The 25,598-nt window shown below is 39.3% G+C and overlaps 1 protein-coding gene across 7 annotated transcripts in view; it reads right to left on the bottom strand.

Moving 5' to 3' along the window:
- The window catches only part of TENM3 (teneurin transmembrane protein 3), a 1,360,315-nt gene that overhangs the window by 20,213 nt on the left and 1,314,504 nt on the right, over positions 1-25,598 (bottom strand). For all 7 annotated transcript variants that reach the window (XM_061474586.1, XM_061474595.1, XM_061474622.1 and 4 more), the window contains 5 exons: positions 22,439-22,688; positions 22,021-22,041; positions 16,572-16,804; positions 15,871-16,025; positions 14,157-15,031 (listed from right to left, as the gene is read on the bottom strand). In XM_061474586.1, coding sequence (XP_061330570.1) covers positions 14,157-15,031; positions 15,871-16,025; positions 16,572-16,804; positions 22,021-22,041; positions 22,439-22,688 — 1,534 coding nt within the window. The remainder of the gene's footprint in view (positions 1-14,156; positions 15,032-15,870; positions 16,026-16,571; positions 16,805-22,020; positions 22,042-22,438; positions 22,689-25,598) is intronic.

The raw sequence follows: 25,598 nt of genomic DNA on the forward strand, positions 1-25,598 counted from the left end.
CTAATATTATTACAGTGGGGGGAGAGTTCAAAGATCAGCAAAAAATCATGCTACACATTCATGTTCTTCAAAACATGACTTTAAAGCTGAAAGAATCTTAAAAGCCATGATTTCTTAATTCAGGCGTCCTAGTGCAGGAAGAAAATGTGACTGAGATGTGATTTCTAGCCAGGAACAAAAAGAAAGCAAGCAAATAGGTTTTTCTACAATTTACTGCATATTCCATTTTATGACAGATTGTAATGTGTGTCCTTCATTTTGTTCACAGCACATTCAATACTATACTTATACTTGCTATCTTTTTACTTGCAATCAAAGTCTTATCAATGCTCAACACAGCAACATTACTCATACCTTTGGGCATTCCTTTGCCATTTTTCTTACTACATTCAAATATCCTTGCATTCTGCTACCAAGGTGAATTTATTCATCCGAGACTGTCAGTTTTAGGCTGAGAGATTTCTTTTATCTGCCTAGTGTTCTAATATTGAAATTGCCCTAAAAAGAGTGAGATCTAAAGTCTAGAGGGCGAGTGCCTATTTTTGGCATTTCACAGCCTCTTTGATCTTTTCATCTAAACACAAGCTCAGGCACACATGTTGCCGTGGAGCCCTCTGATCTTTCTCCTGTGCCAGGCTCCATAGCAAAGCCATTCAAACAACCTCTTCAATTCCTTAAAAGCAAGTCTCACATAAACTTTTCAAGAATCTGAAACAGAAACTTTCTTACTGGGTGTGACTTCATGTGCATTAATCCCATCAACTCATTTCTGTTTGCATTAATGGAACGATCTTTATATTTGGTCAGTAACTACAGAGGACAGCAGCAGGGGCAGCTGCCACTGCTGCTAGCTGAAGTTTCCCTTAGATCCAATTCTTTTTCTTCAGGATGATCTGCTACAGCAGCTGGTTTTCCAATTCTGCGGTGAGAATTTCTCAGAGACATAATCAGCTTCCCAGATTCTTGACCTTTTGCTCTTCACCTACTGGAAGTATCTCTTCCATTGTTCATCTCCTTTAGTTTTAATTACATTCCTTCCCAGACCATTTTCTGTTCTAGTCTATGTAGGACACTTCACTTTGCAGTGGTAACTTCCTGGTAAGCCTTGTCACGGATGGAAATGCCCTACTTACTTACTTTATTCCTTGTTCCTCATGTGCATTGTATCTTAGTCTGGAGCACAGTTATCTCAACCCAACTTGAAGAGCATTATTAATGTCTTACATCAGAAGATACTTCAACATAAAATAGGGAGTTACAGAAATTAAGCATACAGTAAAGGTTGCTGCTAATGCCAGTTGCTGAGTTATGACCCATACTGTTTTTCCACAGACCTCTGCAGCACACTCAGTACAAAACCAAAATAAATTCAGTAATAGTGGGTTTTTTTGCTACAGTAAACATGTCAGGTTGAAGAGCAAGGCAGGCCTGTTCCTACACATTTCAGGTAACAAGACATACGGTGCAAATGTGTATTATGTATTTCTTTAAAAACTGGTTACAGATTATACTGCTAGTTGGAATACTGTAATAGAGAAATGAAGCATGAATGCTTTTCGTAATATAGACATGTATAATTTTGACAGCAAAATGAAAAGTACTGTTACATTCTCATTCAACACACATTTGGCATTTCCTCTATACATCTCAAATTATCAATAGTGCCTAAAATTTGATGGAACATTACCCTACTTGTTTCAAACTATTCATTTAAAGCCCTACATGGCAAGATGCTGCTTCTTGTCAGGTGAGAACAGAAGGCTCAAAGATGACTTTCAGAAGTGCAGTGTGCTGTTGTTTTAGGTGTGTATTAATTATGTTGACACATACTAAAAAATCTGTCCTAACCTGTCAATGAAATGTCTCCTTCAGCTTGTTGAGGCCATTAAGTTCACATTTACATAAAGGACAATTGTCTTTAACATTAAAGACTGTTGGTTTGCAAATATGTTCTTTCACTTGTATTCAATGACCTGTAGCATACTATAAGCTTAGCTACTCCCAAATAGTGAATTAACAGTTGGAAAACAGCAGTAAAGAGAAGCCATCTTGTCAAGGAAACACTGCACTGCTAAACCAGTAACAAAATAGTTACCTTGCTGATCAAAAGGAAACAAAGCCATAGTTTATATCCCATCCTTTTTTATTACCATTTTGTCACCCATATGGAGCTCTTCTGTCCTCCACTGATTTAAAACAGTACATGGCAACTTACTGGGAGCTCTGGTTCTGACCATCTTTAACTATTAGGGGGGTTGTTGAATGAGAGGCAAAGATTCTCAACTTCAACATAACAAAATTTGTTAACTTTCCCACTTTCCTGCATTTCTGAGTTGCCTTCCTCATTTTGATGGGCTTTTTTACTTTTGATTTGTCTGAAGAGTGACTGAATGAGCCTTCTAATAATGACAGAAGTGAAAATAATCTACAGATGCATGGGCAAACAAATGATTTCTCCTTTCATTTTTGGCATTTCTTCTTTAGTCTCACTGAGATACACACTTCACTTCAGTGGATTCGTAACTACTCATGTATGACCTGCCTTTTAAAAAATAATATTAATTGAAATACTATATGCACTTACTTATTCCTTTAATTTCACACAGCCTACTTGACTTCACCTTGGTTGTGAACTCACAGTATAAATGTATCAGGAAACCCAAAATATTAAACTATAACTTTCTTCTGAGGTGCAACAGATGTATTTTTTAAAAATGGAATCATAAACAATAAGAGAGCTGTATGTCTTGCTAGTATTTTGTTTGCTTAAGAAGAAGGAAGCAAATGTGTCATAAATGACAACTTGATGCATGTTAGTAGGTTTGTAAATTATGACAAGTGTGTTTTCTTTACTATTGTATAAAAAGAGTAGCATTTTTTTTGTTCTTGTCTGAAATATTGTTAAGCATAAGAAAAAAAATCTATATTCTTTTGAATGTTACAGAATTTTAAACATATTAAAAAAAAAGCTTCCTTTCTTTCTTTCCCTTCCTGCTCTAATCCTTTTCCCTCTCCTTCTCCTTTTCCCTTTTCCTTTCTGTTGTGCCTAGCTCTAAGAACACAGTGGGTGAATAGGAATTACAGAAAATAGGTCCAGGAATACTTCTAGGAAGGAGCTTAAGTTAACTGCAGCTCAAATCAAATTCTGTATAGGAATTCATCTATTTACTTATTTTTTTAATGGAATTTGGGCAGAAAATGCAAATTCACAAAACCATAGAGGCTGGAAGGGCATTAAAAGTATCAGTATCAGCTAAATTTCTCTGTTCTGCTCAATCAAGTGTCAGACAACTCAAGCTTAAATTCAAACAGCTGGTCTACTTCTCCTGTTGCTTTATCTGATGGCTGCCTTCCATGGGGAAGGGGTCTTTATTCCATTTTCATCTGGGAAAGTCTTACGCAACTGTTTGCACAGCTGGCTAAATAATTCAGGTAATGGTCTTTTATCTCAGCAATGTGGTCAGCACAGATTTTTCAGCCCAGGTTTAATGAAGAGATTTCCTCAGCTGGAAAGCAATCGACAATTTCTGTTTTCACCTTCTGTTGTAACTCAGCTTTTGAGAGTTTTGTGTTTTTGTTGGTGTGTTTGTCATAACAGTAAAAGGATAGTTTTTAGTCTTTTTTCTTTCAGCACACCAGACATGAACCATTCACTTGAATACGCCATTCCTGACAGCCATAACTCATCTTCAACAGGCACACTAAATGAAAATCACTGCAGGAAATGTGTCTGTTGGAAAGGGACCTCAAAGAAATGAATCAAGACCTTCCTTTGCCATAGCTTGCTCACTTCTGTATGGAGAAGTTTCTTATGCTCATTTTCCATTTCAATGCACAGCCAGGCAAACAAGTGCAAGTTCAGTGCTCATGCTGCAGTAAGATTGACCATCTTCACAGCCTAATCCAAAACGACTTCCAGAGACAGGCAACTGGGGGGGGGGGGGGGGGAGTGACGCTTTGCAGTGAAAGAAGCAAAACATGATTTTATCAGGCTGGGGTGGCTTCTTTACTTTTTGCCAGAAAATTGCCAAATTTTTCACTCATTGCAGTACAGCATTGCAATCCTGCCACACTGTGCTGTTTGCTGCACTGAATTCCTGCCATCTATATTCTTGTAGGGATTCACAGAAACATGAATTCTTTCATAATTCCCATTTCTGACCCACACTTCACATGCACAACAACCTGCACAAATAAACAGCATTAATGACGATGGTGTTTTCTGAAGAACAGCACTGGTATATGTGGTAGGGGGAAGGAGCTCTCTGGGAGCAGTGGGATGGAGGTGCTACGGCTTAAATGAAAGGTGTTACCCAGGGATGGAGCGGTTTCCTAGGGCTGGGGGTGTGCTCAGCAGCATGTACCGTTTTGAATTGAGTGCAGCCAATTCAACAGTGATTGAAGGGTGCTTGTCCTTACAAAGATGAGGATAAATTACAGTAGCCAGGCTTTTATCTACAAGACCTCAGCACTCATCCCCTGACTTTCAACTTCCCTCTAATGGGAATTCACTGCCCCCGAGCCCTGTGGGGTCCGCTCGGGCCAGACTCTGGTTTTCACCAGGGTGTGCACAGCCACCTCCTGCCCTGCAGCAGTTTCCTGTGCGCGGTGGCTTTAATCTCAGGGCTCCCGGAGGCTGCTGGTTTGTTTCTGTGTCACCTCCTCCCCGCCTCCTCAGCTCATCTGTTACTGTACTAATAAACCGTGTGCCGTGTCGATATAAATACCAGAGTGTGGCCTTTCAAATAAACGAAATCTTGGTGTATATATACCTTGTATAACAGATTCCCCCTCGCTGTAAGGTCTGCTTACGCAATCAGAGCTGAGTGCATGGGCCTTCAAGTGAAAAAAGGATGCAACGCTGGTCTGTTTGGCCAGACATTCTGTTCACAGAGTAATGTAATGTTACTTTTCCCTCTTAATCCTTCTTTTTTTTTTTTTTGTCATTTTGAAAGGTAAAAAAAATCCATGAAGGTGTTCTTACAAGGGTCACAAAAAGTGGACATACTGAGCTTACTAAATTGCATTAAGTTTGAAATGCAAAAGAAAAGCAAAATTATATGGATTTTGTTTTTTCTTTTAGGAAAGTGGAATACCCAGATGACAAACAAATATTGCTCATCCAGGTTCTATGGTTAATTTAGAATAACATCCTTACTCCTTCGCAGCACAGGTCACACACAACCAATGCAGTCTGCAGAAGTGACACTCTCCCCTCTGCGGAGTGAATTAGGTAGGACTTCCAGCCGCACGTATCTGGTAGGCTCCCTACCAGGCTGACTAATCTGGCCTCACGGAGGACATCAAGGAAGGCTTGATGAAGCTTGAACATTAGGACTGCGCATTTGAATACAGCATGACTGAAAATAGCTGCCTTTTCACATGCAGTCCGGAGCTGCCCTTCCACCCTCACTGCATCAGGCTCCCCGTGAAGTGAATGTAAAGGACAGCAAGCTACCTTGGCTAACAGCCTTTCTATTTGACAGAGAAAATTAACATGGACAAGAATATTAACATGTCAATAACTGAACAAATGGTATTATTAAGTCCCTGATAAAAGTAAGAAGTGAAACAGATACTTCCAGGAGCCTGAGCAGAGTTGACAGGATTGACGATGCAGGACATTTATGTCATTAATAGGAACAATACTATTTTTTACTGAATTATCCTTGCTTCTAAGTGCTTTCCAAAACCACAGAGACATCACATGCTGATTTTCTTGACAGACATCAAAGCACTTCTTCCTTTCTCATACATGATGTAATAATGTTGACACGTGTCTTCAGCACTGCTATTTTAATATTATTACCTATTCAGTGGTTTCTCTGTTCTGCTTTTATTCTTAGCCTAGTTCTAGGGACAAGGAACAGTAAACATTCAAGAACAGAGAAATGGGTAAATGTTGATTAGACGAGATATACTACTGATATCAGGGCAATTAAGGGACACACTACAATTCAGTAAAAAAAATCTCATTGATAACTAACGGTATCTATTACTGGATCATTTTTAATATGGCTGTTTTGTCATTAAGAAGGATGAGTCTGAAACAGCAGGTTTGTGTGCTCCACTGTCAGCATAAGTAAGTCTTACAAGACTGAAGTATACATGAAGTATATGTTGTCAGCATGTTGTATTATTATGACATTTACGGTAAAGCTGAGTTACAGTACCGGGTTAGAAAACTGGAAGATCATAACCTCTACCTTAGCAAAAGGCAGTTGAAGGTAGAAATGAAAAAATAAAAGTGTTCAATGATTCATCTAAAGAAGAAACATGGTATGCAAGCACAACTGCCACTAAGCTCCTCTCAGAAATTGCATGTTGCATGAAACATGGTTACATATCTGTCAGTATTGATGTATCTCTGAGAAGGTTTAAAAACCCACGTCATTCTTCATTTTGTGGCCATGCACAATTTGAACGTGTCAGCTTGATAGTTTCCCTACAAGCTCTCTTTGGGTGAGGGGAGTACTTAGCTTGCTTAAATAGAGGGAATAGTTTTAATCGTCTTTTGGCCAGCCTTGCCTCCATGGGGCTGCATGAAATGGTGAGAGAGGGTTATGCCTACTAGAGTTTGAACTTGTGCCACACTAAGTGGCAGAGAACCACCAAATCTTGACTACCAGAGGACAAGCTAGTCCCTGACATGTGCTTTAAGAGAAATATATGTATTGCATGCTGGCTTGTGCCAGGCAATGTGGAGAAAGAGGCACTTATGCGAGGACTCAGTATCTCAAAAATATTCCCCAAAAGACGGTTCAGAGACAGTTAAGAATGAAAAGGATACCTCTTTTGTTGCTTGAGTAAAAATAATATGGATTAAAGACATTGCGCTTGTAAGTCATATGGTTTGCGACCAAGGGCTCATGTGATGCTACAAAAGTCTATGCAAGAATATGATAATCAGCTGAATAAAACTGTTTTAATGAATATGGTTAATTGCTTTATAGCCACTATGTTTTACACTGATGAAGCAAAAAGGAGTAGCAGTAACAGCAGAAGGTACAAAAGGTTGTTGATGGTAAAAGGATAAAAATATCCAAAAAAGCTCTATGATACCAAGGACATTCAGAGAATGCTGTTTAGAGGAGATAAAAGCCCAGATTACAATTTTTTGCAAGTTCTGGTATTTATAAGAAAACAAAATCAAATTAGAATAAGAGCCCAAAAATTGCAAGACAAAAGACTTGGCATTTTTAGATATTTGTATTACTGACAGAAAATGTGATAGAAAAATTAACAGAAACATTACAGGAAAATAAAGCCCCACAAATGTTACATGGAATAGAAATTTTAGTGATGAAAACTGAATTGTGATCCCCTTCATATACAGTAAATGCACAAGTGAATTGCTACCACTAATGGGGGATAATTTTTATCTGATCAAAATCGAACAGTTGCTTTTATATAAATGAAATCTTTCAGTAGAAGTTCCACTGAGCTTTTAACAAGCCAAATCTCAGTATTTCCAGGTCAGACTCCACAAGCAATGCATTAAGATGAAGGAGGAGAAAAACTGCAAAATATCATCTATTCCCTATTGCCAAATGTCGACAGTTAGAGATGATGTGCCTGGTATATGGGGAAACTAAGCAAGTCCGAGCCAAAGGCAGTATCTTGCTCTGCGTCAGAGAGATTTAAGGAAACCACAGCAGTGAATGCATTGTCAATAAAAGTGTAATAAGTAACGGGTGGTACTCTGCAACATGCAGTGAAAACAGATTTTTACCTGTGATTCTCTCTAGTCTTTATCAGGATTTCACATTCTGCATGATTTTGCCACCTTTCCAGAATGGCTGGAAAGCTTGTCAGTTTAACTATGGCACCAAAGTAAACTTGTAAAGGGTCTGCTTGCTAATGTCACTGTCTTTCATTTCTGTCACATTTCCTTGGGAGACAAGAATTGAGTGGGTTAGGGTGGAAGGGAAGAAGACGAATGAGCTCAGGGCATGAAGTGCCCAGGGAAACACTGGATGAACTGTCAAGAGATAGATACAAGATGAGATTGAGAAGAAATGCACTACTGAGAAAGGAAAAGGCAGGAAAGCCAAACACACCTTAGAGGAACATTGGGAGACATGGGAAGGAGCAAGATACAAGGTGAGAAAGTAAGGAAATATAGTAAGAAGGCAAGGTCTGGAGAGCAAAACAGAGATGTGGCAGAAAGGCAGTGAATTACAGGGAGGAGGAGGCGGCTGCATCTTAGTCTAGATCACATCTCTGCCTACTGATACTGCTCACAAAAGGAGAAAGCAAAAGAAGAGCAGGCAGGAAAGAGATGAGAAATGGTGGCTATTGGAATGAATGAAGGGCTAAGGGAGGAAGGTTTTCAGAGTAAACCAAACAGGTTAGAGAAGGCCAAAGGAAAGCACATGCAGCCTGCACCTTTCAGAGAGCTGTAAGATGGAGGAACTAAGCCAACTCTGCACTAAGGAGCCTGCAGAAGCACCTGGGCTGGGACTGCAGAGGGACAGATCCCAGATGCCCGATACTGGGCTGCCACTGTGTGTCCTAAACCACCTTTAAGGACTGTGTAGCAGTCAGTAGACCACCTGAGTGCCAAGTGCACCAGTGTGCGCACAGACTGCAACCTGAGCAGCACAGCCCAACCTCGGCAGGTGCTGCCCAGGCAACTAAGGCTGTCTCCTTGCCCTGGGGGAATCCTCCCTCGCAGAGCTGCCTCTGCCAGCTCCTCAAGCAACCCGAGCAGCTCAAAGCAGCCAGAGGCTGGCAGGGCAGCAGGCCAAGGATTCAACCTAAGGACTTCCCTGTAAAATCCTGGCTGAAGTTACACACAATAGTTGTGGAGCAAGCTGAATGAGCGCAGCATGATTGTTTCAGCCCCACAAGCGCATGCCCAGCTTCCAACAGCTCCCAGGGCATGACACGGGAGAGTGAGATGACTCAGAAGAACAGGGCTGAACAAGATGCCTGGGACCTTCTCAGAGGGCTGCCCTGTGCTTTTGATCAGATTAAGTAATAGCAGCTTTTTTTTTCTGGGATAGTTTGTCCTCTTGAGCATTGTCAAACTTTCAATTGTGAGATTTTTACCCATTTTCAGCTGAATTTAAAGCCTGTCTGTCAACTGCTGGCATGCCAGGGCTTTGACAGAGACCTAGGGTTGGAGGCATGGGTGGGTGTGACCTCCTACAAGATTGATCAATTGCAAAGGGGCACTTGAAGGCTTTTTAGGAGTTCATGTCTGATACTTCAAAAGTTTAGGTCCAGAGAAAATGCTCCTTCTGTGCACCTGGCTTAGCTCTCTGTACGTGAAAGCAGAATGGAAACTGCTGCACAGAAATAATGTCATATAGGCTAGCTTGGAAGTGTCACTTCCAAAATGCTAATATGCATATAATTAGTCCAACTTTTAAGATTTATCTGTTTAAATGTTCATATTATGCATACCTAATATGCAGTTATAGTTAATAGTTTCCAGCTCAGATATCTCACAATTTTATAACAACAGAATTTGATTAGGTTGATTACTCTTATACCTTGTTTCATATTATAATTTTATTATAAAACCTAATCTGGAGGACTTTTAGCTTCGTTTGGCTCCATTGGTTTTTTAATATGCTTGTATTTGCAATCGTTTTTGTGAATGCTCTGTTAATCTTTTTTATTCAGCAAGTTTTTAGACCTTCGATAACAGCTAGCAGTTACTATGAATTTAGTACAGTACTTTGCAAAAGTACGCATTTGTGAAATACAAAGTGTCAATTCTGATCAGCAGACTATAGCCCTTACCAAGATAGGAATTTAGAAATCTATTTTTCCATAAAGATATTAAAAAAAAATCAAAGTCTGTAAACAAATACAGAGAAGAGACGGTATTGATATCATCAGGAATTCAAGTTAGTACTCACCATTTTTGCTGTAAAATCCACAGAGTGTAAAACCCCTATTTCCTGTATGTCAGTCCTTCCCTCCTTCGGGCAAAGTGGAGACTAAAGCAAGTAAACTCTAGATTAATTGGCATCCAGACTAAATGAAATAAAAAAGAAAACTTCTTTTGGATCTGATATTTGTGTGATTTAGTCTGTGGAAAAAAGCCATGAAAAGAAGCAAGTCCAAATGCTTTAATGTGTGCCAGAGCAGTAATTGCCAATTTTGGGGTTGCAGTGTTTTGTCAAAGATATCCTCTTTTCACTGAGAAGTTGTTCTAAAAAAAGGGAAAAAAACCCACCAGTTTTCATGAATCTGCTCTGAAATCGCTGAGAACTCAACTGAAATGATGTAAGTTCTTTGGAACCACGCTCCGGTTACACAAACAGATTTGCACAAGGGAACAGTTAACGAAGCTATTACTAAATCGGCTCCAAAGACTGATCTTTTTATTACTATAAACCGCAATATTTTTATTCCAATGTTAAAACTTCTGCCATTTAAACAGATGTGTGACAACCAAAGGGTGAAACAACCCAGCCATACTCAGAGTTAGTTGAAAATGACATTTCTAGTCCATGGGACAGTGTAGCAGTTGAAAAGTTTTGACTCTGAGTGAGAAGGATGTCTAAATTCACCATGGAATACCAATTCTATCCCTTTCCCAGAATATTCTGAAAATCTGAATAATACAATAGAGTAAATAAAATACATAAACTCTGATATCAAAAGAAAATGCACCCAGCAATGAAACTGAAATACTTTGCTATTACTAAAATAGAACGAGAAAGTCAGAATGATTTCTTCTCTTAATTTCTTATTCCTTGCCTGACGTTCAAGGGCGACCTTTCTTTTTTAATAGGACTTCACTGTTTTCCCCAGGAAACTCTTCAGCTGAAATGTTTTTAGCCCATACTACCTACAAATATCAATATGAAAGAGCTGGGAGAGAGAAACACACACATACACCATGTCACCCCCACACAAAGCCCTTGTATGATACACATGGTTTCCATCTAGTTAGGCGACAGTAGCAGAAGCCTCTGGAAACCCGGCCTTGTCAGATTTCATGTTACAAATCATCAGTGCTGAAAAGCAAAGTCACAATAATGTTTGCTGATCCTAGAATAAACCCCAGCAAAACAGTCGTGACTGTATCTGCTTTTTCTTCAAAAGGGAAATAGAGAGACACAAATTTGGTGCATGGGGATTTTATGTTGAAAAGAAGTTAAGTGGCTGTGATGCCCAATGGATGTTTTTAAGAATGCTATTTTGGCACGAAAATAACACGGTGGTTTTTTTGTTTTGTTTTGGTTTTTTTGTTTGTTTTTTTTTACTTATTCCCTGTAGCTTTACATAATCAGCACAATCTTTTATTTTTGGTATTAACTTGTACAGAGCATCACAGAAAACATGACTGGAAGGGACCTTCAGAGGTCATGTGGTCCAACCCCTACCCCAAGGCAGGATCTGCTCTTCCTGTGCTGCTCCTGAAAGATGTCTAATTTGTTCTGAAGACAGCCTGTGAAGGGCAAGGGGTCACTATCCTTGTCTGTCTGCTCCAGGGCTCCAAAATCTTCACCGTGAAGTTTTTCCAAATGTCTAATCTGAATCTTCCTTGTTGCAATTAAACAGATTACTGCTTCACCATGGCTACGGGGAGGAGATTAGTATCTTTGCTTCCACAACAGCCTCATACACTTGCAAATTTGGGGATAGTGAAATTGCCTAGCTTTCTCCGTAATTATTTCAGCTTGGGAATTCTAACGAGACATTGTTTGGAGGTAATTGTTTAGCAAATGCATAAACAGCATCTTAGAAATAATACTAATACTTACTGCAGGGAATAGCTTGTCCTTTGGGCTCTCCGTAAACCAGCTGGACATAACCTACCTCAGACCAGAAAGTCTGCATGAAAGCAGATCAGGTGCGAAAGATGGCTATTCACAGACTCAGTAAATAACTATGTGCTTCATGACACACAGTACCCTGAATTCTCCCTATGATGAAAAATATAGACCTATCAAGCCCTGAACAGTGAATATAATATCCACTTTTTTGTGATCACGCAGATGCCATTAAGACACATTCAAGAGCCATCAGCTACTTCTGCAGTATACCGCAGTAGGCTACACAAAAACTACAGGCAACATGGGGAGAAATTACTGCCCTGATTAAAACTCTAGGTCCTCAATTAGCCAGTATGAATTCCAGCATGATTTAAGTGCCCGCTGAACCAAGCAGATGCCTTAATTTCAGTAAGGGACTTCACTATCCCCTGAACTGACTGCCTTACCCAATTCGCCTGCTGGAAACAAGTGGTTGTGTGTGTCACAGTTAAACACTGAATTCACTCTCTGTGGAAATGGATGACTATTCCCACCCTATTCATAGCTGTGCTTTGGTCTCTCAGCACACAGAACAGGACTAACTCATGAGAACACGTGAGCCCTCTCCTCCACTATTTCTCATTCCTCTGTGTATCCTCGCTGTGCTTCTGTGTCCTCTTGGCAGGACCTAAAAAGACACGCAGCGGATGCACCAATGCACAATTAAATATTACAGATGTGCGCTAATGCTTTGGGAACATGCCCACTACCAAAGCCCTGCCAATTTACACATTATTGTAAGAATACCTTAGAACTGGCAGCAGCACCACTCATTCCACCTGCTGTCTTTGTTAGGCATCAGCATTCCTAGCCCTGTCTCCACTTCAGGACGTAACGTGCAGCGAAGCAGCACCTGCTGCTCTCGTGTCTCTGACGGGTGTATGTAAAGGCTGGAGAGTAGGTACAGGTGCTCAGAGTCCTCCTGCACACTGCCTCAGCCAAATGTACACTGACAGAATTATGAAGTTATCTCAGAACACAGATGTTTGGCTTTGCTGCCACTGCCTGACACTGGCACTTTATTTTCTTTATCATGTGTGTTGAATTGAAAGCATTTTTTTTACGCCCTGACCTTGGCAGCAGTTGCTACTGCATTTCATCATAAAGATAGGAGAAAAGAAAAGGGAGAAAAAAAAGAAAAAGAAAAGGGACTTAGTGGATTTTCATGATGCCCTCTGTAATCCTCAATACTTCAGGTGAGTCCCTCTAACACTTTTACTTTTCAAACTAACTCTACATCTTCCACTCCTTCATGGACATATTTTTTTACCCAACCTTAGCATGCCTTTCATGTGATTTAAAATTACACACATTTTTCCAGTTGACAGACGTGACTGAAAAATATCTGTGTTAATTTTGCATTGACCTTTTTTGAAATAAGTTGTTTGTGTTTTGAGCTACATTTTGTCACATTTGTTTGGCATATCAGTTTGTAGTTCAGCTCACTTGGGGATGAAGTTGCCTATAAAGCCCGTACATGAACTCGCAGGTTTTACTAGTTTATCTATAAATTGTCATGACCTTCCTAGTCAATATAACTGAGGATTCTGTAAAATCTTTTGCTAATCTGGCAGTTATGAACAGGCATTGATGATTTAATGACTGTAACACAGGGTGAAGCAATTCACTGAAAAGGTTTTTTCTGGGGATGGTAAAATTACAAGTCCTACTGTTCCACTAATACATCCCGCTATTGTGTTCCGCACCTGTACACCACACGTTGCTGGTGGTCTCTGTGTTTTCACTTTATTCCTACAGGAATGACACTTTGCTCCCCAAGGCGCACATTTCTGTTCTCAGTTTCCCTTGCAGCAGGTCCACCTGTGTGAAAGCCTGCTGCGTCATCCAGGAGATCCTTTGGCTTATTTGCCACTCAGTGAAATGCAACGTTTTACAATTTGAGAAACCCCTCTCACCCAGCCTTTTGGTTTCAGTAAAAGGCCACGCAGACACGCTCTTACTTATTAAAAAAGAAAGCAAAAAAATACAGAGCAGTGAAGACAAATTTCTTGTCAGTATCTGCTGCAGAACAATGTCAATCCAATGAGCAAATGGGATGAAAATCTAGTTTTGATGCAAATCTACAAAATCATTGCTGTCTGAGCTACAGCCTTCTTGACAAGAGTGAAATCCTGTCTCACTATTATTTCAGTATACAAAACTGAACTTCAAAATAAGGAATTTAGAATTACCCATACTCAATGTTTAGAAGAAATCAGACAGGAAGACAGCATGGGAAACAGAAAGCGTCCTTCTGTACTTTTTGTTATAAAGGGATACCTTTACAGTTACTTCATCAGCCCCCAGATATATTTCAGGTGCTATTGTGTAACTCAATAAAACTGTAAGGCATCTGACTTTATTTTATGTACTTACTCAAAAAAAGTGGTCCATCCAGTCTCATCACTTTTAGTTGCCAGAAGTCCACTGTTGCCATGGTAGGTAAATAAGACAAGCTCCTGACCTTGTGCAGTCATGCTTTTCAAACATCCGTTAGTGCCTATCGTCAACCAGATGACTTGGTTATCAGGAGAGACGACTCTTACTGGCATCCGGTTGGGATCCCGTCTGATACGAAGAGTATTCCCATTGCTATCTGTCACTGCAGTAATATCATTGTCATTACTGTAGCTAAAATTGTACAGGTAGTCTCCGGTGACTAAACTCACAGTATACTGGTGAGTCCCATTGATATCAAAGATATAAAGCTCTTGGTCAGTTGGAGAAGCAACTTCATAAAAGTTCACTGAATTCAGTGAGGGTTTGTTCTTTGACACAGCCCGTATCCTAATATTTCCAAGATCAGCAATATAAAGGGTGCCATCTGGAGACACAGCTAAGGAGGAAGGGGCATTAAGTTTGGCATCTTTAGCATAGCCATCTCCATTTTGGTAACAGTCACAGTTGACATCGTTTTTGCAGTCACACTCTGAGGGTATTCCAGCAACTAATGAGATCTCTCCATCAGTTGTGACCTGTCTTATCCTATTAATCTTCTTTTCATCAGTTTCTGTAATGTAAAGTACCCCACTGTAGGACACGGCAATGGCGGTTGCTGACTCCAGCGTGGTCTGTACAGCATGCTTTCCCACCGTGTACTCCACTCCAGGAACCTGGCAATGCATCGGCCTCCCTGCAGCAATGCGAACCTGACGGTTTTCAGTGATCTGCAACACCACATTATTATCCAAAACATAGATGGAGTTATCCATTGGGTTGATAGCTAAATCTGTAGGCCACTCCAGACGAACCTTAACAAACAGAAGTGTTTTGTTAAAGAGTTGACCAGTGCAGATTAAATGAATGAATGCACCTTTAGTTTTAGACACCGCTGGGAGGATATTTTTCATCTCACGACAAAAGGACTTATATGAAAATACATGCAGCAAACGGAAGCTTTTCAGGGAGGCAAGGGAAACTTTATTGAAAACAAAAAGCCAGTTGCTTTGGAACTATCTCTTACAGGTTGAATTTCCCCTCCAATAAATGTTGTACATTTCTGCATCACAAATGCAGATATATACATTTGTGATATCAAAATCTAAATGCATACTTCAAGGAGAGTACTCATCTTTAATTCCTGTAATAGCAAAAATAACTTACTACCTTTCAGATTACAAAACATCATAGTATACTCCATTTTTAAACAGACCACTAGTAATGTCCTTTCTTAACTACACAAGGTTCTTGAGACAAATAAAAAAAATTCTTTTTTTTGTATATATCCTCTCATTCACTCTGGTAGGCTACGGATGTTAGTGATTCTGAAACCATCAACATGCCAAGATAGTTCTAACAGATCTGCCATTCTCCCAGTATTTACTACCAGACTTAACGTTTCCTGCTGATAGTTATGCTGTTCTAAACTGAAGTGAACTTTATGGGCAGAAAAATTGAATACAGGAGCATTTATAGCTAAGAGGATACACTGCGGTTCATGCCCTTGGAAGAGGTTTCTTTCTCCTCAAATTCTGTGTTAAATACCCATTACACGCTCCACCCACCCAGCTCTATTTTAAGGGGCAAGAAAGCTGCATTTGCATTTCTAGCGCCAGCTCAGCTTTCCAAATTAGCAGCAGCTAAAAAGTACCTGGCTGATGTGCATGCTGGTATCACAGGTCAAAGGTCGTGCTGAGGTCAGGTCGTTGGAGCCAAGCAGAGTGGATATTATTCCATTCTGATCCACTTTTCTGATCATGGTCCCATCAACAAAGTAGATTAACCCATTCTTGTCGACCGCTATTCCTTTAGTGAAGAGAAGAAAAATCAGGTGGTTTTTTTTTTTTTGCACTAGCAGTGAGTATGTATCTCTAACTAAGGGTGTAAGTGATATGTATCTAGTGGAAATTAAGGGCAGAAAGTATGGGTTTAGGCAGTAGGTAGTAAAACAGCTTGAAAATATATTTTGCATGATAAACCAACATTCAATATGAAATCTACTACTGTTTATGATATTTGTTTATGATATGGCCTAGCTTTTAAGTTAACCTGAAAGAGGGGATAAGTGGGACCAGAAGCAAAACTGATTTTAAATCTTCACTGCTGCCTGCCAAACACATAATCTAAACGAGCATTTAAAAATGCTCAATAACCACGCAAGCCAAATACTTCCTAAAAATCAACCCAGGTCCCCTGTAGATCTCTTCCTCAGTGGTCTTTCCAGTTGGAAAAAATGACTCAAAACCACATTTCTGACCCGACTACTGGGTTCAGTGATTAAGCATGGTCATATTCCCTGCTCTGAATCCTGTATTAGTTTGAAAGTTACGGAGGGGGGATAGCTTTTTTTACCTTTAGGGCTCATGAGAGTTGCCTCCACTGCCTTGCCTCCATCACCACACCTTGCCTCATCAAACGGTAGGCACTGCTCCCCTGTTCCTCCTATTACCTCAGCATTTTTGGTCAGGTCTTTCGCACCCGTGAGCGACTTGGGTCGATAAATCCTGCGTGTGTTTGTGTCGGAAACATACAAATCTCCTGTCACGGGGTCAGTTGCGAGGTAGTATCTGTGAGCAGGGTTGTTGCTGTAAAATGGAATTAAACATTGCGTATGCTGTGATTACTGCAACTAACACTTGATCAAGAAGAAAAGGCTTCAGTTCTTACACAGTGATAATACATAAATAGTTAAAACCAGCGGTGATACTCTAAGCATAGGTAGCACGAGGTCATGGCCCCAAAACCTTTTCTGGGTCATGTTTCTTGCCTGTGGCACAAGCAGTCCAGTCTAGACTTCTGTCCTTTGGGACAGAAGATCCATGGTGTCCATGGTGCTCACAGGCCTGTTCCTTGCTCTGTAATTAGAGACAGCTCCTTTCTCATAATAAGCCAAATGAAAATACTGGAGTCTAAAAACTCCAAGGCTTTCTGGGAACCTTGATCCAGTTCCAAACTTTGCAGCAGGACCCCAGCCCTTGCTTGTGCTTTGTTGCTGTTATCATCTTATCTGTTTTATTATAATTTATGTAAGGCTGCTGGGGTGCATGGTTTATATAATTCATAAACAGATAAGGCAGAGTTCGTATTATTAGTTCACAGGCAAGAGATAAGACATCCTTCATAAATATTTGTTTAATACCCTGCTTTCAAAGACGTGATATGCGTGATTTAATGCATTAGGAAATGTCATCTTTTACACCAGAGCACCAAGCGGAGCTTTCCCATTCTTCTTAACTCAGAGCCGTATTTCAAATAACTGTACACGTTGGCACAGAACCTCTAACTATGCCAACACAGCCTTTATTACAGTGAAAATATATATTGCTAACCATTTTCCCAGAAATGTACATTTTGCCTCTCTACTGGCACATAATTGAGAATTACTGCCTTTTCTCCCCTGCTGGTGTGAAAACCAGCCCTGGAGATTACCTTTTGGGTTGATATATTATGATGTAGAAACTTAACCCACTGCAATTGGGATTCCTGACCTAATTTATGGCATGAAGAGCTGAAATAAGGTCATGTAAATACAGGAGGTAATTTCAGATGCTCTCCTAATGGATTGAAGCACAGTGTCAGAACAGGCAGTCCCACTTCTGATGTTTGCAAAAGCACTGCTTACACAGATCTACCAGCCTTGGTGATAGCCAAACATCTGTTCGCAGAATGCTATGCTTCACGTTTTGTAAATACATAACTGTGCTAATGTAACACATTTTTATGTACTGCCACTTGGAGAAAGCGACGAGACCAACAGGAACAACTTGTGAACAAATTATGGCTTTTAGCAGGGACAGACTTTTATAGCTATCCAATTACAAAAAACACAGAAAACAATGTGTTGCATAAATAGGATTTTCTTTGTTTTTAAGACTTTTAACATGTTGGCTCAGAATGAAGAAACCAAGTGAAGCAGACTAATGAAATCAAATACAGAGTGATTAGCACCTCTTAAAAAGCTCTGCTATAGAGCTGAGTGGTGTACAGCATCTCTGAAAGCAATCAAATGCAGGCTCACTTTCAATTTCTGTCTGTTAGAAATCTGTTATTGCCAATGTGCTAAATAGTTGAAAGGTATTTTCAAAACCTTAATTTACGCAGAGATCATTTAATACGCTCACTATGTAGTGTACAAATTATTTATACCTCTACAGACTGCAAATTAAATTACACCCATTTACATGATTACTTTGGTCTTTAAGAAACTTTGCAGACACTTCAAATATAAACACGTTACAAAATGTGAAATGTGCAATTAAATTTTATTCCATTGTAATTTAAAATAAAGTCCTTTCTTATACTACTGAAATCTAAATTACGGTACCTCCCTTCAACTCATCTAACACTGCCTCAGTCATATTTTTCAGTTGCTGGAATAAAGAATCATCAAATTAATAACTGAATAATTTGTGTCTAACACAATCATTTCTTTCCAGAAGGAATTTTAAAAGCTGCTTTCTTCATAAATATGAGAATATTTCTACATTCTAATGAATTCCAACAAAAATTACAAAGCATTTCTTATTGGGGATGAGTTCTCATAGGTAGCAGTGTATCTTCATCAAAAGAAAAAATGCAGCTGATCATTTGAGGATATTTTCTTATTTTACTAACTCCTCACCCACAAAGTGTGTGAGTGCATCGGGTATTATTGGATCAATATAAACTCTCCAACTTGCCATATGCAGATATCTAATGGCTCTTTGCTGAGTTAATACAACAGGCTTAACTTCAGAGTTTCTTTTCAAGTGAAGGTTAAAAAGCTCAGGCAGCTTCAGCTGATAGACACACCCTCCCCCCCCCCTAAATTCACAGAAGCAAGGCATGATTTGAGGAACTGAATAACTGTCCAGGGAAAACCATGTTTGTTTTCCAGCCAGAAAACATCCATGCGCACTATGCAGATCTCAAAAACAGTACAGGGAGAAGCAGCCAGCGGCTGCAAAGCTGCACAAAGTTTATTCTATTTCATTGTAGCTTGAAATGATGTTAAGCTCTTGCCTTCTACCAGTAACAACAAATGCAAAGAAATAAAATCCACAGTCAGTGACTTCAGGACTCATTCAGTAGCACCTAATCGCTGTCAGTGGCACTGCAAAACAGGCAGTTACACACCAACATGGGCTCCTGTGAAGACAAATGACTATAAATTAACTTGTTCAGCCTACGCCAAATAAATGCTTGGAATTTAAAGTGCACACACACACATGCACAAAGCTGCAATGATCTATTTCCCATTGCTTTGATCTTGCTTATGCCCACCTTTTAATTCTTCAGCTGTCAGATCACCTGCACTAATGTTTTAAAACTAGTCTTCCTGCTTCAGTCTTTCTCCGATTTACTCTTGTGCCTTCTAAACCATACACCCTCAAAGCTGGTTTTATGTTTTATTAAACATTTTTTCTGGCTCTCTACTGACTTGGGATACCGCCATAGCCTACAAATGACCTCCCTGTCTTCAAAGTCCTCCTAAAAATTACTCCTTCCATGAATGCCTATCAGCATTAATCACCCACAGGCAGCAGTGTGTATAAAGACATCAGTTCAGCTTTGAGATTGAAAAAATGGTAGGTCACTGGTACGTGAAAGGATAAATTTGATCTGCATTGTCTCTTTAATTGAGAGTACAGGCTCCTTGACGTGGGAGGCACATCACTCACTCTGCTGAAGCACTGTGTTTAGGAAAGGAAAGTTGAATGCTTGAATAGATAATAGATCTGAACTTGTATTTAGCCCCGTTCATTAGTTTTACTTGGGGAATACATATTTTAGTGCATTTTCTTTGGTTTGATACCTAGCAATTATATACTGCAAACTGGTCTGTTGGGGGCTGTTTTCCAAAGTGCAGTTTAAATAGAACTCTTCTCAGCAGTTTGAAGGGCTTGCCAGTGAAATGGGACAGTTTGCCCTCTCTCCTACAGGCCAGACAGTCATGCTTCTCACTGCAGCATTTCATAGGGCTCTGCATGACTTTATGCAGGCCACAGAAGCTATTTGGTCTCACACTGTGTCCTTAAACTGGGGAGCCCATGGTAACACGATTTAGTGGATCCTAAAACTTTATGCATGTTAAATAAAAATCAGCTAAATTAACAGACTAAAAAGCTGCCAGGGGATATTAGGCATAAAAATGCCAGTCTTGGTTTAGGAAGCCCCTGAACAGCAAACCTCTGAGGCTGAGTGGAAAATGTTGTATGATAGGAGAGAAAACAAACTCGTAAACCATATCAGGCTGCACTGTGGGCTCCATACCTCTTGCCCACTGCCTACACAACCACTCCTGCAGAACTGGTTCTCTCTCTGTGGTCCTTCTATGTCTCCTGCCTCAGGAGGTACCCCCACTTCACAGATGCTCTATGGGATCAATGCTGTTACACTAATTTGTGCAGTATGATTTCAATTTGGCTACCTGAAGCTTCTTTGTAGTCATGAATAAAGGAGAAAAGCATCAATGTTCTCCCTCACCAACTTTTCTTACATGCAGGGATCTAGTTTCTGGAACACCACAGTTGAGCCTGTAACCACAGTTCTGCTCGAAGCAGAAGAGGGCATTGCTACTAAGTCACAGCAAAACAAACCTCACTACCCATCCGTTCCTTAATCCTGTTTGTCCATTCCAAATTCCCACTTATTCTGTATTCCACACATTTGCCAAGACAATGTCTTAACCAGCTGCAATCACAATTTTGTGATACCACAAGGGTTATAATTCTTTTAAAACTAGTGGAAAAAAATGTAAATTAAACGTAATAGAGAAAACTGAAAACCACCAAACAGAAGGGACTGTGTCTGAGTCACACCTAGAAAATAACAAAACCAGCCAGACTGTGAATCAGCTCCCAATTCTGATCATGAGCACATGATGCAAACACCTTATTTACTCACAGTTTTTTTTGCCTAACACATCTGAAGCATACTTTTTAAAACATAAAATCCTTCCTCACAAAGAAGTATGTCCAAAGCAAACTGAATTTAAAAAAAAAAAGGAGAACTGAGATATGACGCTCTGGGATTTGTTTAAAAACAAGGAAGGAAAATGACTGGCAGCAAAAAAGGCGAGAAAGGGGGCTGCAAAGCCCTATCTTTAACAGTTTTGCCACAAAGTCTTGGAAGGTTTCATGTATCCAACCATATTTTAGCACAACTTGTTTCTGTCTCCTTATCGGCACCGGCTGCTGTGGCAAAGCAATTCTAAAGATGGATGAATGTTGTCCTACAATCTTTCTGATTACTCTTGTTTTTATGACTAGTCTTATGGATCTTGGTGTACTTTAAAGTCTTAACTCCTGCAGTTGTGTTAGGGGACAATTTCAGCTTTCGTTATTAAGAGATGTTCACCTTTAAAGAAACAAGTCTGTTAAATGTGAGCCTGAAAAGACTCAACATCCAAAGGCTAATAAAATGACTTCACTTGATACTTTCATAATTTTTATTACGTAAAAGCAATTCTCATCGTATTTGGGGTATCCGATTAAGGAGTTTTGATAGGATCAGCAAAAGTGTTGCCAGCAAGGAATAGAGTGAGCAGAAATGAGGGGACAGCAAAGGAGGGCATACACAAGCATAAAAAGAAGCCTGACTGTGGACAGAGAGTGATGAGAAAAGAGGAACCTGTATCTGAAAGGATGATACAGCCTGACAGCTGACATAACTAAAACATATGAACTCATTATTTTTGAAAAATACTCCTCTTTTCTAGTAATACATCTCAGAAATGACTTCTCCATTATAAGCATTCATTTCTTAAAAAAGAAAAGAAGAACAGTTAGAAAAATATAAATCTTCTTTAAGGAATGCTTACCTATGTCTAAAATCTTTATTTCTTGGAGGGAGCAAGTGAAAAAGAACAGAAAAACATTATTAGAAAAACATTCATAAAGGATGTTAAAAGATGAAAAGAAGGCAACATTTACATCTGTCATTAGTGAAGGGTGAATCATCATCTTTTGTCCACTCCTGTCGACTACGTAGGTTAACTCTTCAAATCCACAGAATAATTACTTGGGTAGATTACACTCTGACAGTTTAGATAAGCACAGTTAACTTTTTCCACTTTGGTTTTAAATACTTTTTCAAATGTTTTGAAATCTTTCTCAACTTCTTTAGTTCCCCAAAGCATTTGGAAACTCTGACTTCCATCACGTCAGAAATCCATTCAGCACTTCAGTTTGCAACAGCAATTCACAACTCCAAAAGTCTGAGATGAGGAAAATACACACCTTAGTTCCAGAACACTAGTTACATTTCCAGATGGGAATATCCGCCGAACATAGTTGAAATCCCCCACGTAAAGACTGCCATCTATCCCACAAGCTAAGGCAACTGGAGCCAGCAATTTATTACCATCAGCTTGACCATTACAACTTGGACAGGAGATGCTGCGACGTCTTCCATTGCCCATAATGCTACTAACAATTGGGGGTTGCTGAGATATAAACTGATTTTCACCATTTCCTTTGTAGAGGATTCCTGGCATGTAACATAAAAAACACAAACCAAAAAATAGTTCATAAAAACTTCAAATGTATGCACATGAAATAATGCAGACGCACCCTAAATATTTAGTTGACTAAAAATTTAATGGACTTTTAATTGTTTCACCACCGTATTTTTCTCACTACAAATAACAGATCTTTATTAAAACATTCATAGCTAAATTTAAGTCACAGACACACGAAACACAAAATTATCTTGCCGACAAAATGTAGCAGAAATACTAGCATTAAAAACCCCAACAGGTCTTCAGTTGTTCTTGTTTTTAAATGCTAATAGTTTTAATAGTTGTAATTCAGACAAAACACTGTCATGTTGAAGGAAATGCTAGGTGCAATGAATGAAATCAAGGTCTGTGTTCCTAAATCTTTACGGTTTCTAAATTCCCCAGAAATGACTGGAATTCTAAATGTGCGTGTGTTATAAAAAATAAAAAAATATATTTGCAAATTGTATTCCTTAAGTCCTACCATAACTAATTATTAATGTGATGTCAGATGTAATCTGAAGTGGATTACTGCTGCAAATTGTAAACATTAATTAAAGAGCTACTTCAGAAAGTTGGAGATTGCCTCAATCAAAAGACTCTTTACTCAGCTCACCACAAAAATGTACCTGTGGCAACAAAGTCTGCTTCAATACCATGTCTGCAGTTATAGGCGGTTATTAAAAATGTCAAAGCAACAAAAAAAAATGTGGTGCCAGGCCAAGCTGCCTCTTAAACTTAATTCTGCTTTGAGGCATGAAAGGAACAATAATTTCGTGAAGACAAAGCAATGTGCCAGCAGTATTTTTCTTCTTTATAGCTTCCATAGGAAATAAGAGAAGAAAAATGTATGCTTTCTGTTAAATCTTCAGTCTTAGGGAAAAAAGGTGAGTTAAAATGATGCTGGGATTATGTCTCTCAGTGAATCCACTGAAGAGTACTCTACAAATGGTCAGCGATTATGATTATACTTGGAAGTCACATATATCTTCCTGTGGTATAATCCATGTAAACCGCATGTCACTTTGTACTTTGGAGTGATATCCGTTTTATTGATTGTGTGCCCAGAGTTTCAAAGGCAGTTCGGGGCTGAGGGATACATTTCTCTTTCTTTTGAAATGCTTAGAAAAAATTTAAGATGTATTCCTTTTTCTCTTCTCACTCCCAAAATGCACTCTTTATACTGAAGGATATGGGAAAAAAGACTGTATTTTCCTCTTTAAATGTGTAGGTGTCTTCACTACTTTTTAATGTTACAAAATTGAGGAGATTATAAATGTAAAACCAATATACATGATAAAATCGTGAAGAATGAAAATGCTTTACAGAAACCTAATGACAAGTAATCTAAATAAGTAATCTAAATCAAAAGAGGGAGAACGTATTTTTCATGAATAGTTAAAGCCAGAATGCATTAACGGTATACAAAATCCCCTCTCCTATGATGACATCATTTATGACAATCATGGCACCATAATTTTGCCTGAAACAGCTGAGTTCTATAATTTTCATCAGAGGAATTCTACAAGTCAGCACAGTACACTACTGCACTTGATTTATTCTGTCATTACCTTGAAAAATTGGTCCTTCACATTTCTCCTCTATTATCACAGGCTAAAAGATGTACATTAGACTATTTACTGCAGTAGTTCAGGATGTTCACACAAACACTCTGCACTCTCTTCTGAATAAATTTATCCAGCTCATCCACCTTGTCATTACAACTCTCCACTTTATTTATTCAATTAGACACATGTCACTTTGAAAAGTCACTGCTTGTCAAATGGACTCTTGAACATAATTTAAGGCCACCATTAATTTACCTTGTGAACAAAATCAATCTTATATATATACTTATAATTACAGCTCTTTACATTTTTAGATGGATTAGGTTACAATAATTTGCACAGGGTTTTCCTGACATTTTAGATTAGGCACAATGACACCTTTTCCCTTGATTTGGTTACCTTGTTTTTCTACCAGTCAGAAGCAATGCTTTAGGTGGTGATTAGCATAGCACGCAAAATAAGCTCATGTACCAGTCCTCCAAGGGACACAAGGTACTGGAGAAGTGATGTTCTTCCCACTGAATTACTTCTGGGCTTCTCCTTTGTGTGAAAATCCAGTATGACCAGCTCCCACCTTGAGCCATGTGACTCTTTATTTGACCTTTCTTACATGCTTCCAGCAAAATTTTTCCAAATTTCTTCCCATTCAGTGCTGAGCTGGGGTGTCCTTAGCACGGCACCCTCAAGCCAGTTGCTGAGTACCACGCTGGACAAATTTACCTTGGTGCTAAGGCACAGTTCTTGTAAATGTGCATTGTTCCTTCCTTCTTTTCACTGAATTAAGGAAGATTCACTCACTAGCAACTGGACTCCAACCTGAAACAAGGGGCACAAGCGCCTTTGATGACTCATGACAGAATCAAGACAGTCACCTGCTGTGTGCTGAGCCGACTGCGGCACCCCAGGGAGGATTCACCTCAGGGAAGGATTTAAACAGGAGGAGAGTGTAAATGAGTGCTCATCCTCCAGAAGAGATGGTACTCATATGCTAACTGCTCCCAAGAGCAGCTGTGCTGGGGCTGGGAATACCATGACATGAAGAGGAACGCCTCCTGTACAAATAAGGGATTTAGTATTCAAGGGAAGAGCTCTCATTTTGGCAGGAATGTCTCTTATTTGCTGGTTAATTTTCACTGATTGGAAGTGAAAACATTGTTCAAGATATGGTTAACATACAAACAGTTAATGGCAGTAACAATGCTGACATGTGCAACTGCTTTAGAAATAGTGTCTCCTTAGCATCACTGAATTTTTAAAAACAGTTCTAACATTTTTGGTTTGAGCTTTTTTTGTAAGTGTATCTAACACAGGATGACACTGTTTGATGGTTTA

The sequence above is a fragment of the Pezoporus flaviventris genome, unplaced genomic scaffold (assembly GCF_033815535.1).
Source record: "Pezoporus flaviventris isolate CSIRO_AGI_PZ_B2104156 unplaced genomic scaffold, CSIRO_AGI_Pfla_v1 ptg000002l, whole genome shotgun sequence".
In the NCBI taxonomy this organism is placed as follows: Eukaryota; Metazoa; Chordata; class Aves; order Psittaciformes; family Psittacidae; genus Pezoporus; species Pezoporus flaviventris.